The sequence below is a fragment of the Bactrocera neohumeralis genome, chromosome 4, assembly GCF_024586455.1.
Source record: "Bactrocera neohumeralis isolate Rockhampton chromosome 4, APGP_CSIRO_Bneo_wtdbg2-racon-allhic-juicebox.fasta_v2, whole genome shotgun sequence".
Taxonomy (NCBI): domain Eukaryota; kingdom Metazoa; phylum Arthropoda; class Insecta; order Diptera; family Tephritidae; genus Bactrocera; species Bactrocera neohumeralis.
The window spans coordinates 82489179-82507327 of NC_065921.1; the positions used below are offsets into that span (position 1 = coordinate 82489179).

At 32.2% G+C, this 18149-nt stretch overlaps 1 protein-coding gene across 2 annotated transcripts; it reads left to right on the top strand.

Moving 5' to 3' along the window:
• Positions 1–1028: 1028 nt before the first annotated feature.
• On the top strand, positions 1029–18067 carry LOC126755581 (E3 ubiquitin-protein ligase MYLIP). 2 transcript variants are annotated; one of them, XM_050468256.1, is made up of 4 exons: positions 1029–1859; positions 14902–15833; positions 16352–17011; positions 17084–18062. In XM_050468256.1, the coding sequence occupies exons 1-4, from the start codon at positions 1773–1775 to the stop codon at positions 17205–17207; spliced, it is 1803 nt and encodes a 600-aa protein (XP_050324213.1). In that variant the 5' UTR covers positions 1029–1772; the 3' UTR covers positions 17208–18062. The 2 variants fall into 2 exon arrangements, with proteins under 2 accessions (XP_050324213.1, XP_050324214.1); XM_050468257.1 differs by lacking the exon at positions 1029–1859 and adding an exon at positions 3125–3151 and having other exon boundaries at positions 17084–18067.
• The last annotated feature ends 82 nt before the right edge of the window (positions 18068–18149 follow it).

An 18149-nucleotide genomic window follows, 5' to 3' on the forward strand; every position in this document is an offset into this window, starting at 1 on the left:
CAATAACGTTATGTAATACGCTGTTGATATTCCTTCCTTTTTAAAGATTGTCAATAATAAATATTATTATTCCATGCGCATACCAAAATACAGACGCCATAACCTTGCGAGTCTAATATTGCGTTTTTCCACGCTTTGGAGCGGGTTCAGCGCGAGCACTCCACTCGGATGACTGTCGATTGAACTTCGGAGTGAAATCATGGAGCCATGTTTTATCCTTGTCACATATCAACGGAAAAACTCGGGTTTAATACGTTTGTACATCTTCAAACACTGCTCCGAATCATCAATTCGTCGTTGTTTTTGGTCAAAAGTGAGCTCGCGCGTTACACACATACATATGTATGTATGTACATATATATACTTTATACTGCCTTCACAGTTTTCTTCTGGGTGTTGCAAACTTCATGCCAAGCTTAATATAAAGATCAATTATAATGTAAATATCACTGATCATCTGCTAAAACAAACGTTTATCGAACAACCTTCGTAGTTTAGAAAATCATGGTTTGCTTCAAATAATTTAACAGCTGTTTGTACGCTCTTAAACAAACTGGGCCGCTAAAACACAGCACTTTGTAAATGATGCTCTTAAATAAACAATGACAGCGTGCTCTTAAAAGCGAAGAGCATGGAAATCGCGGAAGAGCACGCACTTGAGAACGAAAATCAGCGGCAATTTAGTCACCTTGCCGTTATTATGTATGTGTGTGTGTGGTCGTATCTCAGAGATACGATTACACACATATCCACATATCGACCGACGTTGATGCTCGCATGGAGAAGTGCGGAAATGTTGTCGGCATACAAGTACAAGTTTTATCGCTCCTCGTTGCCTATTTTATGCCAGCCATACACACAGTATGTGCCAATACTACTCCAATTATCATGTTTGTGTGGTGTTTTCCTGCTTTTTTTAATTTGTTTATTTATATGTTTTTATTATTTTTATTTTTGCATTTCGGTTTCGCTGACTTTCTATCGGAGAGGCTATAGCCTGCTGGCGCGCTAGCTGTTTTGTTGGTTGTTGCAATCGGCAAACGTTCAATCGTTACGCGGTTTTCAAGCAATACAGTCGTGTGAGCGGCATACACAAGTCGCAGGTGTACTATATACCACCTACATATAAAATAAAAGCATTTTTGTATGCTAATAAAAAATTAGCAAAGTGTTTTCAAAATATATTCAGACTATTTTTAAAATCAAAAAATTCACAGTTATACGAAATAAGCATACAAGCTATTGAACTCGTTGAAGCTGCAGTAAAAAAATTAGCAAAGCAAGAAATATAAATATTTTTATTAGTATATTTTTTAAATGCGTGCCTTGCCTTATGCCTTTGCATGCAAATAAATATAAAGCTAAAATAAATATATAAAGAACGCAAAAGGCCAAAATAAATACGAATTTTTCGTTTATTTGAGACGTGCAAGAAGACAATAAAAAACTGGTCTGTCTGTTGTGCGCGCACCTACATAAATTAAATACATACAAACGTCTACTGAAAATCCAGTTTGTATGTCCGTGTACAACATAAACACACAGCACATACATATGAGTGTTGAAAGACGGTAGAATTCACGCAAATTGCACGTGAACAAACGGCGAGCAACCAAGTAAAAAAAAAAAACAACGCTAAAAGTGTCACAAAACGTTTCATAAAACTGTAAAATAAAAAAATTGAAAGAAAAAACATTATTCCAAAGTGAAAGGCTGGCTGCTGCAACATTAACTGCCACTGCAACGCAAAGTAGGCGAATACAGTCATCAAAATGTGGTGCATTGTCAACCTGCCGAACGGCACACAATTAGCGGTCAAATGGGATACGAAGGCAATCGGCCAGGAGTGCCTCGAAAAGGTGTGTGTTCTCATAAATACTATGCTTTATGCTTTCATTCTTTACCTACCACACTTATATTATGTACATATATAAATACACACCCATCAAAACATTTCATTATTTTTTGAGTTTATTGCATTTTCTTTGTTGCTTCGTTTGTTGTTTTCTGTATTATGTTGCACCGCATATCGGTTTTTGCAATGACCTACGCAACAAACGTTTGCCGCATGCAATGACGATAAACCGCAGCGGCGGCATTAAGTTAAAACATGTAGAGCTTTTGAGTATACATGTATGTATGTATGTATGTACATACTATAACACAGCGGTAGACATAACATACTGTATGTTTAAAAATTCTTAGCTTTTTAAATTTATTTAAAATATTTTTTTGCTTTCCACAAATGGCTTTGAAAAATTATGCATTTGTAAACAATGCCTTTACATGGCGAAAATGATCGATAACTATGTATATTGAATCGATTACTGTCTGTTCTAGTGTACGGCTGTTGTCAAATGCATAAATATTAATTTTTGGTACATTTGCATTTGAAAATGTAGCGAAATTAAAAGTAGGATTTTATTGTGAAGTGTTTAAAGTATTAAATAATTAAAATTAAAAAGAAAATAAATGTGATTGTCATGTGGCCACTTGAGTTGTGCTCACACAGCTGCAATTGTTCAATAAGTGAGCCTTAAGTGTCATAATCTGCAAAAATATATTTTGTGATATTTTGATGAGTTCTGTTGGCTTAACCTGAAATGTATTTCTAGACAAATATAACAATTTTTTGAGTGTCGCTGGTGAAAAATATTGTATTTGCTTATATAATGATGATATAATTTATTAGAATTAATACTTGAAGTAGTGAAATATTAAACAAAAACGGAAACCGGTTGGAACCGGCGTATGGAAAATATTTGACAAGATATCTTCACAGAATTCGACACAGTTTATTGGCCAAGTTAACGTTACAATCTCTGAACAAAATTGTACAAATCGAAACACTATAGCTTATACAAATAGCTGATTGTAGCTGCCATACAAACTGAACGTTAAAATCAAGACAAATAATGCTATAGTGCTATAGTAAATGCAGCTGCATAGTGTATTATTGCTGCGGTGCAGTCGTAGTCAACTTTTTTTTCTTGTCTGACTTTATTTTTCGCTTCATGAAAGACAAAGTGCAAACTTTAGCTTCCATTTCATTACGACTACACCTGTTTAAAGTTCAATTCGAAAAATTCGAAAAACATCAATAAAAAAATAAGTATTTGTTTAAGTTTACAATGCATCTATGCATACACCTGTAAGTAAATATTTTTATAGGTTTATTTACCTATTTAGTAGTGCTTATCAATTTTGTATTGTTTTGCAGCGGCTTAGTATAGAATTGTTTTCGATTGTATGGAAAATAAACAGCACTTTGATAAGCCATACCAATTTATAAATGAACAATAAAATCTTAATAAGAAAATATACTACATACATACATACGTATACTATATGTATATACCACATATCAAAAGAAAAAATACGCCGGTTTAGCGCTGATAAGCTGAAATATTTTATTTTTTTTAATAAATATGACTAATCCACTATGATTACTATATGATACATAATGCATACCCACTGTGATTTTCGGATTACCTAGTAGTGGCAATTATGATTTATTTTATATGCATACATATGTACATATACATATGTAGTATAATCCCAACTGTTGAGTAAGCTTTGTTGTAAAAACTGCAAAGAACGTCCTCTTTTCTGTGTGTATTTAATCCCAAATGGTGAGTAAGCTTTGTAGTAGCAATTTCAAATAATGTTCTCTTTTCTCGGACTTAAGGTTGACAATATTACTGAATAGCGCGTACAAGTGCACGCAAACTTTTTCCCATGAGTAATCCCATTAAGAGTTCATAGCTAGTAGTCTGAAAGCATTGACCTTTCATACTTGCAATTTCATTAATTTTTTTTCACTGTTGACTAATTGCTTTGTTGTAAAAAAAAAAATAAAGTTTTTATTATCGTCTGAGTATAAAAAAGATAATAATAATAACACTTAAAAATAAAAAAAAAATACGAAAAAAAAGAAAGGATATACTAAGACATTTTTCTTAATACATTTTCAATTTGTTTTTCCGTAATTCCCACATATGATCCAACAATTACCTATTAATAGATTTGCTTTCAGTAACTTTAATCGTTGGTATAAATACTTGCTAATCGATGAACCGCACATAAATCAAGCCTAATGAGTTGAGCTCAAAGTATATATACTTTAGTTCCAAGTTCGCAATTAATTAAGCCAATGCAGTAGATCGATTAAGTACGCGCTTACGGATTGCTTGAAATCGTCTCGCGTTACCGGATACACCTGTTAATAAATGACAAACTATCAAAGTTCATACGCTTTTTAGCGCTGCTCTTAGTGCTGACTATCATATAAGTCAATATGGATGGCCAGTATAAGTAACTAGTAAAAAATTTGCTTCATGAATCCGGCAACACATTCTTTGTAATTCTTGTACGCGAAATAACAATTGATATAAGAGCGATAGCAGAAGGTAACGGACGAAGTTTCGTAACCTCTATTTTTAACATTCTTGCACACAATTTTGTGTTTCCTTGCATATTTCGTAAAAGGCTATAAATCCTAGCGTGCAATATCAATTTGCAACACATTTCTGTACATTGACTTCAAACTGCTTCGCGTGCCTCGCTTATCAGTCAAACGAATGCAGCGTACAAGTGCATTTGATAGCTCAAAAAATGAAAATAAGGCATATTTCTGTCATAAAGTGACTGAAGTGCCAATACACGCGGGTAGTTAACACCTTTAACGTTCACAAAAAATATTAGTAATATACATACATATATTTGTATTTTAATATTTAAATTTTAAAACTGCGCAGTACACACTACATTTGCAATTAATATCGGTACGGACAGTATGGGTAGATATTTTATGATTGTACAAAAAATTATGTTAATTAACTTAACTGCCATATTTGGTTAAGTAATCGCTTCGCCTGTCGTATGTTGTTATGAGTTTATTGAACGCCACAAAAAGTGCTCGCATTATTATCATACACACCCGTAACGAAAACAAATATATTATACTGTATGTAAGAGTATATAACGCTAATAAAGCCATATATGCATCAACACGCAACTGCGCCCTCTGAACGTTTTGTAAAATTTTTACTTACGAATGCTCAGCCATTTTGATTTAATGGGACCCTAAACAGGGTATTTTAAGTTTGCCACGAAGTTTGTAACACGCAGAAACGTCTGAAACTTTGCAGACACCTTTTTCTCCACGAGAACATGTTTATTTGTTAGAAACGGCGATATCGAACCACTATAGCGTATAGCTGTCATACAAATTGACAGATCAAAATCAAGTTCTTATATGGAAAACATTTTTATTCGACAGGATATCTACATGCAATTTGGTTGGGGTTATTGTTTAAAGCAATGGTACAATCTGCGAACAAATTGTTCCGATCGAACCACTATAGCGTATAGCTGTCATACAAACTGACCGATCGAAATCAAGTCCTTGTATGGAAAATTTTTTTGTTTGACAAGATATCTTTACGAAATTTGAAATAAATTATTTTACAAGGCAGTCCTACAATCTCCGAACATATTGTTCAGATCGGACAACGATAGCATATAGCTGCCATACAAACTGACCGATCAAAATCAAGTTAAAAATCTTTATAAACCATTTTTTGCTGTAAGAAATGCACCTATAAAGGGTATTATAGCTTCAGCAACCGAAGTTAACGTTTTTTATTATATTTTTTGCGTCAAGTAGCTTATTAATTCATCATTAAATAAGTCCTCTAAAGTTCACTTCAAACTATTTGACAACTGATAACATCACCTATACTTTGTCTGGCAATTTAAAAAACAAAATTATAAAATTACTTGGTTATTGACTGCCTTTAAGCTTAAGAAACTGTTTCACAATATTACTTCACGTAGTCCATGCTATTCTTATCTATTTTGTTTTTCATTTTCTACTTTTTTGGCTGTCAACACAGCAAGTGGGTAATTAACTTGGTTTATATGACTTTCATACATTTCACATACAAATAAATATTATTTGCTTTGCCATAAAGGCCGTAAGCTCGCTTATTTGCACCTACACTGGCCAGGTACTCAACGATAACCGTTTCGACTTTGTACTCTCCACTGATTGCTCAAGTAGGCTGTGTTGTTATCACGCTAATGATAGCAGAAATGTCAATTACCCAGCAATATGTGCACATGCATACATTTGCTAACTACTAATTGCGCCGATTATGTGCCCGAAAACTTTCAAAACAACAGCATTAATCATTTTTAACGGATTAATCAACGTTTAATTAAGTCAAGTATCGTACTAAGAAACAATAAAATCCAAGGAAAAATAAGAGTTAATATATGATCATAAATATTTGAAATACAACGTTCTAGATTACCAATTATATTGACTGTTTTTCACACAAATTTCGTTAATCATCGCTCTTTTAATAACACACATTTACTCATTTACTTCGCTTAATAACGCAGTAATATTGAAATGCGTGGCAGTAAACGAGTCTGCAATTAACTTAGCCAACATTGGCTAGGCGCTTAATTGCGGCGTATATTCACTTAAGCAGTTAGTAGTTTCCTTATCACTTTCGGCAACTCAGCAATAAAACAATAATTGGACACCTGCGTCTTTCGTAATGCAATAATCCATGCTGAATTAGACATTTATGAATTCTTGTGATTCACAGTACGAAAGCATACACGAATTACGGTTGTTTTGGACTGCACTTTGTACTGCACTTTCGTTGAATGGCAAACTCGTATTTCATTCGTATTTATTTTGGAGTTTGTGACCAGGAAACTTTAAGCGGATGTAAAAGAATTATTTAAAAATGAAAGTTAATGCCATGGAGGGTCTTAATGTTGGTTTATTATTATTTTTAATATTTATTATATTACGAGGGGTTTAAAATAATAAATAAAACTCATCGATATCGTATATCAATATTTTCCTGATCACTTAATGGTGTTATATTTAAGGTTTTACAATTTTATTTATTTTTAAATATATTTTTATTTTAAAGTACGAAAATATAATTCTTTTTAAATTTTTGTATTCGTTTAGTTTTTAGTGTTTTCAAACTTATTTTTCAGTTTTATTTAATATAAAATTAAAATAAAATTTTAATTTCTCTTTAATTTTTTTTTATTTTTTCAAAACAAATCAACAAAATATAATATTAATTTCTCTTTAAATTTAATAATAAATTAAAAATTATAAAAATATAATTTTAATTTCCTTTTTAATTTTTTTTATAGTTTTTATTTTATTTTTGAAACATTTTTTTTATATAATTTTATATTAAATTATATTATATAAAAAATATGCAAATATAATTTCAGTTTTTTTTATTCGTTTATTTTTTAGTTTTTTCAAAATTATTTTTCAATTTTATTTAACATGTAACAATTTTTTTATTTAAATTCATGTAATATTAAATTAAAAAATATCAAAATATAATTTTAATTTAATTTTAAATATTTTTATCAATTTTTTATTTTTTTTTTTGAAACATTTGTAATTTTTTTTTAATATTTCTAAATTATTTTTATATAATTTTACTTTAAATTATATTATATTTAAAATATACAAATATTTAAATTTTATTTTTAATGTTTTAGTTATTATTTATTTTTTTTAATATTTTTGTATTTTATGTTAGAAAAATTCATTGCTATTGTGCTGTTATGTAAAACCACATTTTTTGCTTATACTTTTGTATTTGCTAACAGAAATAACACCAAGGTTTACAAAGTGCTGATTTTCAAAATATTTGCATTAAGTAAATCAACAATCTAAAATTACACAACTTGACTTTTGCAACGAATGCAAATATCGAAAAAAATTATACTTTTTATATTAAAATGTATGCCGGAATGTGTGAAGGATTTCATGCTGCTCCAATGCATGAATGCATGCATTACGTCAATATTTTGATTTCTACACCGATTGCATGTGTTATCGATCAAGTGCATTATTTCTAAAGGGCAAACGGTGCGTTGACTTAAGAATATAAATTTTGATAGCAAGAAAAAATATGTTTTAAAAACTGAAAAAATATATATAATAAAACTAAAAATATATTTAATCATATTTTGCTCTAATATTTTGCAAAAAATCACTTACACTTACTTATTTATTATTTAATCATTACTCTGCGTACATCTTCGCTCAGCTCATATGTATATTTATCAAACCTATAACATTTTCACATAATATTTTCTAAATTTTTCTTTGCAAAAAACGTGACTTAAACCATGTGCGTTCATTTAATGGGAGTGTACTAACGCCCTTGCGAGATTACTGCCCGTATGATTACTGTAATCATAGTTTCGCCGGTCAAATGGGATTGCTCTCATTAGTTTATTGTTATGCGCTAAGCAAACAAATAACAAAAAATTAAGCTGATAAGCGCCAGGAAAGCAAATAGAAATGAGAAAATAATAAAATAATAAGCAACAGTTGCTAATTGTTGATTAACACTTATTTTTTGTAATTTTTTGCTTTTTTCTACCTATACATACATATGTATGTGAAGCATTTTTTATGGTCAGCAATAATTATGGGCGATAACATCAACGTGCCCCCAAAAAACTACGTCAATCAGCATACAATAAGTATGTCATTATGGTAACATGAAATACGATTACATTGTGCAATACTGCTGACCTAACAAAGTAAGAAATGTGTGTAAACATATTAAAATTGCAATAATGAATATATACTACACAAAAAGTTGTAAAAATTGCTTGCAATCGAGCTGAAGGTGTCGAAGGTGTTTGCCAGTCATAAAAAGACAAGATTTTGCGTGATTTTTTACGATATTGACATATTTTCAATACAATACTAAATAAACTGGTTTCATTGTGCAATACTCAGATACAAATATTTTCGCAAGTTCTTGCTAATTTAATGAAAATAGCTGGATATAAGTATACAAATATTTAGCACAGGTGTCAAGTCCGCATAGTTGGCTGCAAAAGCCCAACAATGACTAACTAAAACTTTAACTTTTTCAAAATAGGTTGTGCTTAAATTTAGGTTAGGTGAGCTGTGGGTTCATACATGCAGTTATCTGCCGCGACAGTCTCAGCGGCATAATTACACAACTGCCGTTGTGATCACATGCCAACATAGCAACATTTGCCACTTTTATTATGAGCGGGTAAAGTCCAATTGCCGTAATATGACTCAACTGTTTAAGCTTTAATAAGCGTGCGTTGTGTGCTTGAGCAGTCGGTAATGCTGTTCTACAGACTTCCTAAAGAAATGTGGTATACTAATCGTTTAAGTGTGTGACTAGCATCGTAAATCAAGCGTGTTAATCTTATCTTAATAAGCGAACTCTAACCTCTTTTTAATTGATTTTGCTGATAAGACTGGCGTTTCAAGGCTATGAGTGGCATTTTCGATTGAAGTTCACCTTTTCTCCCCAAGAAGCTACGCATCTATCGAAACCGTCGATATCGGACCACTATAGAATATGCATACATATGTAGCTGCCATACAAACTAGCCGTTGAAATTCAAGATTATTTTAAACAAATTTTAACAATATTCAAAATATTTTCTGTAAAGATTACATTCGTTTGCAAATAAGTAATTAAATTTTTTTTCCATATAACGCATTATTATTATAATTGTAAATTTTTATTTTGCGGCCTTAAAGATTTTCTGTTATTTTTTTCACTTACATTACGGTGCAAAATTAGCAATGCAAATGTAAAAATACATTTCACGTAAAAACTGCATATTTTTAAATGCCTGTGCCTGTAATCTCACTTTGTTACGCGCAAGTCCAGACGATTTTTCACTTGTAAGAAAAGAAAAAAAACATGAAAAAAAACTTTGAATTTACATATGCAAATTAAGTATAAATAAAACATAATTTACTTGCAATAAACAATGTAAATATTAAACCTGCTTGTAATGCATTGCGCTGCGCTGAGTTACAGCCAACATTAAACAATTATGGCCCATTTAATATTCATATGCCCTTACACCTACCGTAATACCTTGTTAGACCCGCTGATCGGGCACATGTACTCAATAAAATTGCAAGACACACGGCAACTGTTTGCACGCCATGGAAACACTCGCCAACCGCGTGCTACAATTACAATACAATCTCGAGATGTGTATGACACATATCGGAGATACAATAAGCATTTGATTATTAGCACAGCCAAAGATATATTATATATATGCAGGTATGTTTGTATGTGTACATGCGCGCCTCAGTGTAGTCTGCCATTCAGGCCGTTGTGGCGACAACCTCGTTGCCTAAGGAATTCGTCTATAGGCAAGTGATGAATGTAAATTATAAGCTTTGCACACATGCGATTCACACGCTCATAGCTATTTTAAAACATATAATATAAATATACATATACGTTAGCGTTCAAACAATTCAGAAGTGCTTATTTGTGCATTTTTTTGTTGCTGCTCTTTTTTTTGAATATGCTACAAGTTGCTATAAAAATAGCGCGTCATCGACGCGGCTCGAGGCACACTTGAAATAATTCACTTTTCAAAGAATATAGTACATATTTCGTGCGCACGAAAAAAGGCACAGCAAAAGCAAGAAAAAAAAATAAAAAAAAACTTTGAAACTCAAAAAAAAAAAAAAAATTAAAAAGGAAAGTAAAATGAAATAAGTACTTAAAAATAAGTAGAAATGGTCCTGCAACTGAATCAGGTATACAAAAAAAAACAATGACAGGTGTCTCATCGCATATTTCAAATTATATAATTAGGTAAAGCTTTGCAACTGCTCATCAACGTGCAGCACCAGTCCATGAGTTAGTAACAGTTACGACTGCATACTCATGGAAATCCCATTAGAATTATATGAAAACGCAAAGGCAGGGTTGCCAACTTTTTACTAATTAGTACACGCTTTTCCCAGGTGGATTGCACAGTTATTTTAGCGTTTTCATCATTTAATATATGTAAACATGTTTCTGACTTAAGGCTGCACAATAATTATTTACTAATTATTGCTCCTTCCTTCTGCCAATTTTTTAACACCTTTTACCTAACAGATTTATCACATGTGTTATACACGTTTTCCTTAAATATGTATACTAAGCATATACAAACAATTAATTTTTCGAAAAAATTACTATTTTGTAAATAAACACGTGCATTGAGCAATTTAAAATGACAATAAAGATGTATGTATGTATATCGATAACTTTCAATGCCTGTAAATAATTGCCTGCAGTGGCAATTTTGAGTAATTTTTGGCAGGGTTTTTATGCATTAGACAATTTTTTATTAGTTTTATTTTTGTGTTATGATTTTGTATGTTTTTAATTTTCATATTTACTTAATACATAAGCACCTGTACTAAAGCTATTACTATCCAATTAATAAATTAAAATATTTTTTTTTTAAATGTTAATAAAAAAATTGTATAATATTATTAATTTTTGTCTTTATTAAATATGAATATTTTTCCATTTTTTTTATAAAAAATAATTTAATCTTATTATTTTTTATTTTTAAAAAATGTACAAAAAAATATTTTTTTTATAAAAAACTAAAGAATAAAATATGTTTTTTTTTATAAAAAAAAAATAATTAATTAAAAAAAATATAAACACATTATTTCAATATTGCATTATTTTTTTCTTGAACTTTGCAGTTTACTTCTGTTATTTATTTATTATTTTATACATATTTATTTACTAATTAAGTGACGTATGGCATAGTTCATTGCCTGCGCTCAATTTTGCCTTCAAGCTTGCATAAATACATATGTATGTTAACTTCTAAGCGCTTTACAATTAACCTATGATAAAAAGTATTGTTTTTTGCTCTAATTTCATTCCTTGCATTTAGCTTATTTAATATAATGCACTTTGCGCTGTTATTATATGTTGAACCAAGGTCTTAGCTAACATTAATTCAATTGTAATAAAAACGAAACATATTTTAAAGCAGGAAAAGAATGCAAATAATGACAATTTAGCAAATAAATCCGCAAACTAATGAAAACACACCCAACAAAAACACACAAACGTACAAACAAATTGTCTACTTACCTTCATAAATTGGTTAATGACAACAAACAATGTTTAATTACATTCATTTATTTAGATATTTGTTTGCTTATTTCATTTATTTTTTGCTCGCTACGCTTCTATTCCAAATTAACGGCAACACTGCATGAGCAACTCATTAACACGCGGCGGCATGAGTACGCGCACACGGCAACGAACAAGCAGCCAACCGACCAACAAAAAACTGCAAAAAACAATAACAAAAACCGCGTTCAGTTGAGTTCATATGTGAATGGGTACAAAGTCCAATTTTCGTTTGGGTCGGGTTCCAAAGTCCAATTTTACCATTCACACACAGCATGCTTTCATTCGTGTACGCGCGTGCGTGTGTTTGTGCAATGGATATATTAATGTACATGTAATTGTGTATGTGCACTTGTAGGTGTGCTTGTGCGTTTCGGTCTGTGTTACACTTCATTTCTGTTTTGTTCACGAAATTCTCTTTATTAAACAATTTTTTTGCGCTCACCTAATTGCTGTTACCGTTGTTGTTACTGTTGTTGTTGCTAGTGAAACAAGTACAAAAAATGCTAAATTCGTTCTCTTGCAAACCAACAAACTAAATGAAGAAGCAGCAACAGCAACAACAGCTAAAAGATACGAGATCGTGTCGTCCACAAACACAAAAACAATATATACATAGCAATACATACATACATATATAGTATATCTCTGCAATGATCTTTTGCCAGCGATAATTACAGAATGCGGCACTGCGTATCTCTTAAGTGAAGTTGCAAACACTAAATACTCTCTGCTAGCCATAAGAGTAGACAGCGCTCCCATAAGGGAGTCACTTTTTGGGTTTTTCCGCAGCTTTTCCCCCCAAAGTATCTGTGCGCACATCTGTTTTCAAGTTGCTTTCAGCGCTCCAGTGCTCGTGTACGCCGTCTCACATACACACACAATCGCATGCACGTGTACACATACAGACACAATTTTGTAGCTTAATTTTGACAATAAATGTCTGTTGACTTCAGTTATTTGCGCCCACATGGCTGCCATACAGTTGACGAGTTGGCTGGCTGGCTGACAGTTTGGTGGGTTGGTGAGTTGGCCACTACTCGCTCTCTGCAGCGCTAATTCAAAATGCAAATAGGTCTGAAAAAGTTGCAAAAATTTTAAACAATACAATAATATACCAAACTGTACGAAGTTAGGGTGAAAAAGTGTAGCGAAGTATAGCAAAAAGTAGAAAAACGTGCTGGAAGTGCGCAAAAGGCAGGCATTGGAGCTAAATATAAAATAAAATACAATTAAGCAAGTTTGGAAGGTTCCAACTGAAGCCTGAAATATAAACAAAAATTTTGCTTATGAAGACAACAAGAATACACAAATGCGCAGAATATCTCACCTGAAATCTTTATAGTTATTTTTTCGCACATACTCATTTACATACATACTCATATATACATTTCACATACTGATTTATTTATGTTTACCCAGCCAGATAACAATGATTTATAAAAAATATTTCTTACGCCTATGTGAGAAAAATTCAAAATGCCATATGTGCTTAATAATTGAAATTTATTTTGCAAAAAAGTAGAACAAACGATATGTACTTATATTTTTATCACACACATTGTAGAGCAGTGATAATTATTTATAAAGAAGTTTATTCAGGCACAACAACAAAAACGTGCATGCACACGCCTTACCTTGTCTGCGGTTTATTTTCGTTCACGTCTTGTTGTTGGTTGATGTCATCGCATATTGCGCTTTACTTTGTTTGCCGAAGTAATTAACAGTTGTCTTTGCTTGAAGTTTTGAGGGCGAAGAAATGTAAGCAAAACGTACCTAAATTTGATAAAAAAAATTATAAAAATAGTTAACAAGCCACCAAACCAGGCTGAACCAAGCAATATGCGCAAAAATATTATTTTATGAATTTGTGGTTAGGCGCGGTTGGAAGATAATAGAAGAGACGCAGAAGTGATATATAAAAATATGTTTTTGACACTATAATAAAAGGTTAATATATTTTTGTCAACTCTAACCTCTGGTAATGTGTTTATAGCGGTTTTATTTCATAAGTCATAATTTTGACAGAAAATTTGATAGTCACCATGATATTTGTAGCAGAGACAATTACAAGCAAAAATATGAAAGTGTTAATGAAAGTACAAATTTTTAATTACCCAATTAAAAGTATACTTAAAAATAGTTTAAAAAGTATATGACCACTTTAGACACACCCCAATAAAAAAATTGTAATTGCTCAGCACTTCTTTGATGTTTTCTTCGTAACCAGAAAAGGTAAATATCTTAAATGTCGTTAGGTTAGTAGAGCTGCGACAATTGACGACAGGGTGGTTGCAGTGAAAAATTTTTAAAATCACTTTTTTTTTTATAAAATACTTTAGTTTATTAAATTAAATTGATTATATGTTGATTTAACACATAAATTTTGGTTTATTTAAAATTTTTTATTTAATTTTGTACAAAAGCTGACAATGCAAAACTTTTCTGGTTAAATTTGTAGTTATTTTATATACGATTTTTAATACACAATTTAACCAAAAATACATAAAATGAAAATAAATATACAATATTAATATATTTGTTGCACATGGCGTATGAGTAACATGCGGAAGATATCAAATAGCTTTTTAGCTATTCATAAGCTTTTAAAAGCTGTAGCTGCGGTTTTATTAAAAGCTTGTTCCTATTTAAGCTGCATTTTATTAGAAGTGAAAAATTATAGTGAAAAAAACACTCGAGCTTTTGCGCAACATGGCGTATGCGTAATTTTTTATGTAAAATTTTTTTAGCATGAAATTGAAAACTATAAATGAATTGCTTTCTAATCTTAACCAAACATAAAATTTTATTTATTTATTTTCTATAATAATTTTAATACAATACTAATCTCACTTATTTTTATTGTATTCACTTACAGGTCTGCAAGGCACTCGACATAGTCTGTGAAATGGAATATTTCGGCCTCGAATACTGGACACCGGGACAGGAGGAGTCGCGCACACGCCAATGGATCAATCTGCGCAATCGCCTGTCATGCGACAACAGCAGCAGCAGCATACACTTAATGCTTGCGCTGCGCGTCAAATTCTGGGTACCCGTCCATTGTCTGCTCCAAGAGAGCGTACGCAATATTTTCTACATGCAAGCACGTTCCGATTTATTGGAGCAGCGTCTGCATGCACGTGACTGGAATAATGCGGCCAAATTGGCAGCGCTGCTGTGTCAAGCTGATGGTTTACGCTTCAATCCGCTGGCGCTGAAGGCCAAATGTCCCACGCAAATGCGTCGTCGCAGCGCTGGTGATGTTGCTCACCAACAACAATGCCAACACAAAGAGCGCAAAGACAAAGAACATGTGTTGTCGTTTAAGAAGCGTCGCCTCTCCAAACAAAAGTCCACCGAAAACATACATAATTCACATCTGGCCGCCGCTGTCTCCGATGAGGCTCTAACGACATTGAGTGCGAGCATGAAATGTGCGAACGCATTGTCACAAATGGCAACACAGGCGTGCGATAGTGACTCGGGCGTAGACAAAGTCGCTGCGGCAGCATCATCACCGCTTTATGTTTATCAAAATTATATTGTATATCCCGCGTCTGTCGATGGTGTTGACGCCGATATGCCGGAAGATTACTACAATCGTATTGCTGTGGAGCATGGCAAGTTGGCGACACTTAAAATGACCACGAAGTCGGCAAAGTATTGGCTGTTGAAGCAAATTCAAGATCTCGAAGGTTACGGCGAGGAGCTGTTCAGCGGCGTGACGGCGCACGAGAATTCAGTGCGATGCGATGTGTCAGTGGGTACAAATGCGATCACGACCTGCGTGGGAGACGAAAAGAATGTGTAAGTATTTTTATGCTGGGTTAGTTTCGGGTATATTCGCGTAGTTTGAGTGGGAGAAGGTAGAAAAAATTAATATTTGGCGAATTTTTTATTTTTTAATTTTTAGTTTTTTCTATGTTCTACGTTCGTTTTTTCAACCATGACAATAAAAATAATCACTCAAAATATAAAAAAAGTTATCATTTTTTTGTGTTTATTATTATTTTTTTTTGTCAATTTTCAATTTTTTTTTACTATTTGTTTAATTTTTTAAATTTATTTTTATTTTTTTTAATTTTTTTTAAATTTTTTTCAACAAATCTTGGTTTTTTTTAAATTTTTTTAAATTAGACATTTTTTTTTACTTTTTTTAAATTAGACATTTTTTTTTTACTTTTTTTTAATTTTTCTAATTTTTTTAATTTCTGTTTTTAATTTTTTTTTATTTTAATTTTGTATGGTTTTCCCCAATCCATATTTTTCAACTTTTTTCCACACATTTTATTCATTGCAAATTTCCTCTCTTCTCTCTCTTGCAGCATCCCGTTCAGCGCAATCGCCTCTGCGAAATCATTCCGACGCACTTTCAAATTGGAATACGTCGGCGATTGCAATGATCGTCGTGAACTCGAAATCAAATTGCCAAAACACTCAATGGCCGCTGGAGTCTACCGTTCCATAACGGAGCGACACGCCTTCTATGTCTGTGATAAAGTACGCGGTGTGGTAACCAATCAATTTACGCGCGATCTCAAAGGTACAATCGCTTCGATGTTCAAAGAAGACACCGAGCTGGGCAAACGCTATGTCTTCGACATACAACGCACCTGTCGCGAAGTGCACGATCAAGCGCGTCGTATACTGCACGAAAAAGGCATTGAAGCGTTGAATAGCACAACAAATGGCAATGAAGATCTCTTCGAAAATATGCTTAGCGGCGCCACCAAAACACTGAGCGCGAGTACACTGCATCCGGCTGATGATGCGGCCACGCAGCTGCATATTGATGACATCAGCGCTGTCACCGACAAATTGGACATGGCGTTGCGCGAGAAGGAGAAACGCGATGCGGCAATTGCACGTTGCGTAGAGACGCGTATCTCCGAAGCGATGACCTGTAAAATTTGCATGGATCGCGAAATCAATACAATGTTCAATCCCTGCTCACATGTGACCACCTGTGCGGAATGTGCGGCGAGGTAAGTTCAAAAGTACACAAAATGACTAAAGTGCAGCATTTCAATTAAATTTCAATGTTTCTCTTTTTACAGATGTATACACTGCCCCAGTTGTCGTGTAAAAGTGACGAGCACTACGCGCATATACCTGCCGCCCGAACTGCGCGTGAGCGTCGCCACGCCAATCGCCACCACCAGCTGTGTCGCTGCACATTAGTGGAAATATTTCCGTTACATTTCTCTTGATCGAATCGCGTTCGTAAAATGGACTTTGTTTGCAGTATAAAAATAGAAGGAAAAAAACTCGAAACTGTGCTAAACGCGTCAATGACGGGTTTTTAAGCTTAGACTGTATGCTCTATATATAAATTTATTGAGTGTCGTCATGCAAAACCATAAATATTTATAAGTGAACCTAAAGTAATTATTTAACTGTTTTTATTTTTATTTTGTTTTTGTAATACCTACATATATGCAATTGTTACTAATTTCACTATTAAGTTAAAAATAGTTTTATACACTGTACTGTAAGTAATTAAGACTTCGAATTATTTTAAGTTAGTTTGTTGCCAATGCATTCATATTTTATTAAAAAAAAGTATTCTTAAACAAATTTATGTTAACTAAATGTGTGCTTAAAAGCCGTACATTAAAAAAAAGTATTGAAACCCTTAAACGACAGGATTGTTATAAAAAAATATAAATAAACAATGTTAAATATAAAAATAAAAATAAAAAAATTTACATCATAAAAGGAATATAAAAAATTTTGCAATATTTGCACTTTTAAATTTATAAAAAAAATGTTTCTGTTTACGTTTTTCCAACAGCATTTAATAATAACTACACAAAAATATTAATATAATTCGAATTTTCAAAAATAAGCGCCATTTCGAAGCTTTTCGATGTATATTTTATTTTTATTATACATATATTATATTCTAAAGCATTTCAACTATTGACTAAGGATTTTTGAAATAATGAAAATGTTTAAAAAATATATATGTATATTGTCGTGCCTTTGTCGTATTTTCTCCCATATTTGTTATAATTTTAAATTAAAATATTTAATGGCTTTTGAAAAACGTTAATATTTTTTATGTTAATTCTGTGAAAGTCGAAAAAAAATTAAAAACACAACAGTACATAAAATAAAAAA

What these genes read in the sequence shown, in the direction of transcription:
- LOC126755581 (XM_050468256.1), top strand. Translation starts at nt 1,773, where the DNA reads ATGTGGTGCATTGTCAACCTGCCGAACGGCACACAATTAGCGGTCAAA. An exon ending in GCCAGGAGTGCCTCGAAAAG is followed by an intron (nt 1,860 to 14,901) that starts GTGTGTGTTCTC and finishes ATTCACTTACAG; the next exon opens with GTCTGCAAGGCACTCGACAT. An exon ending in TGTGCGGAATGTGCGGCGAG is followed by an intron (nt 17,012 to 17,083) that starts GTAAGTTCAAAA and finishes CTCTTTTTACAG; the next exon opens with ATGTATACACTGCCCCAGTT.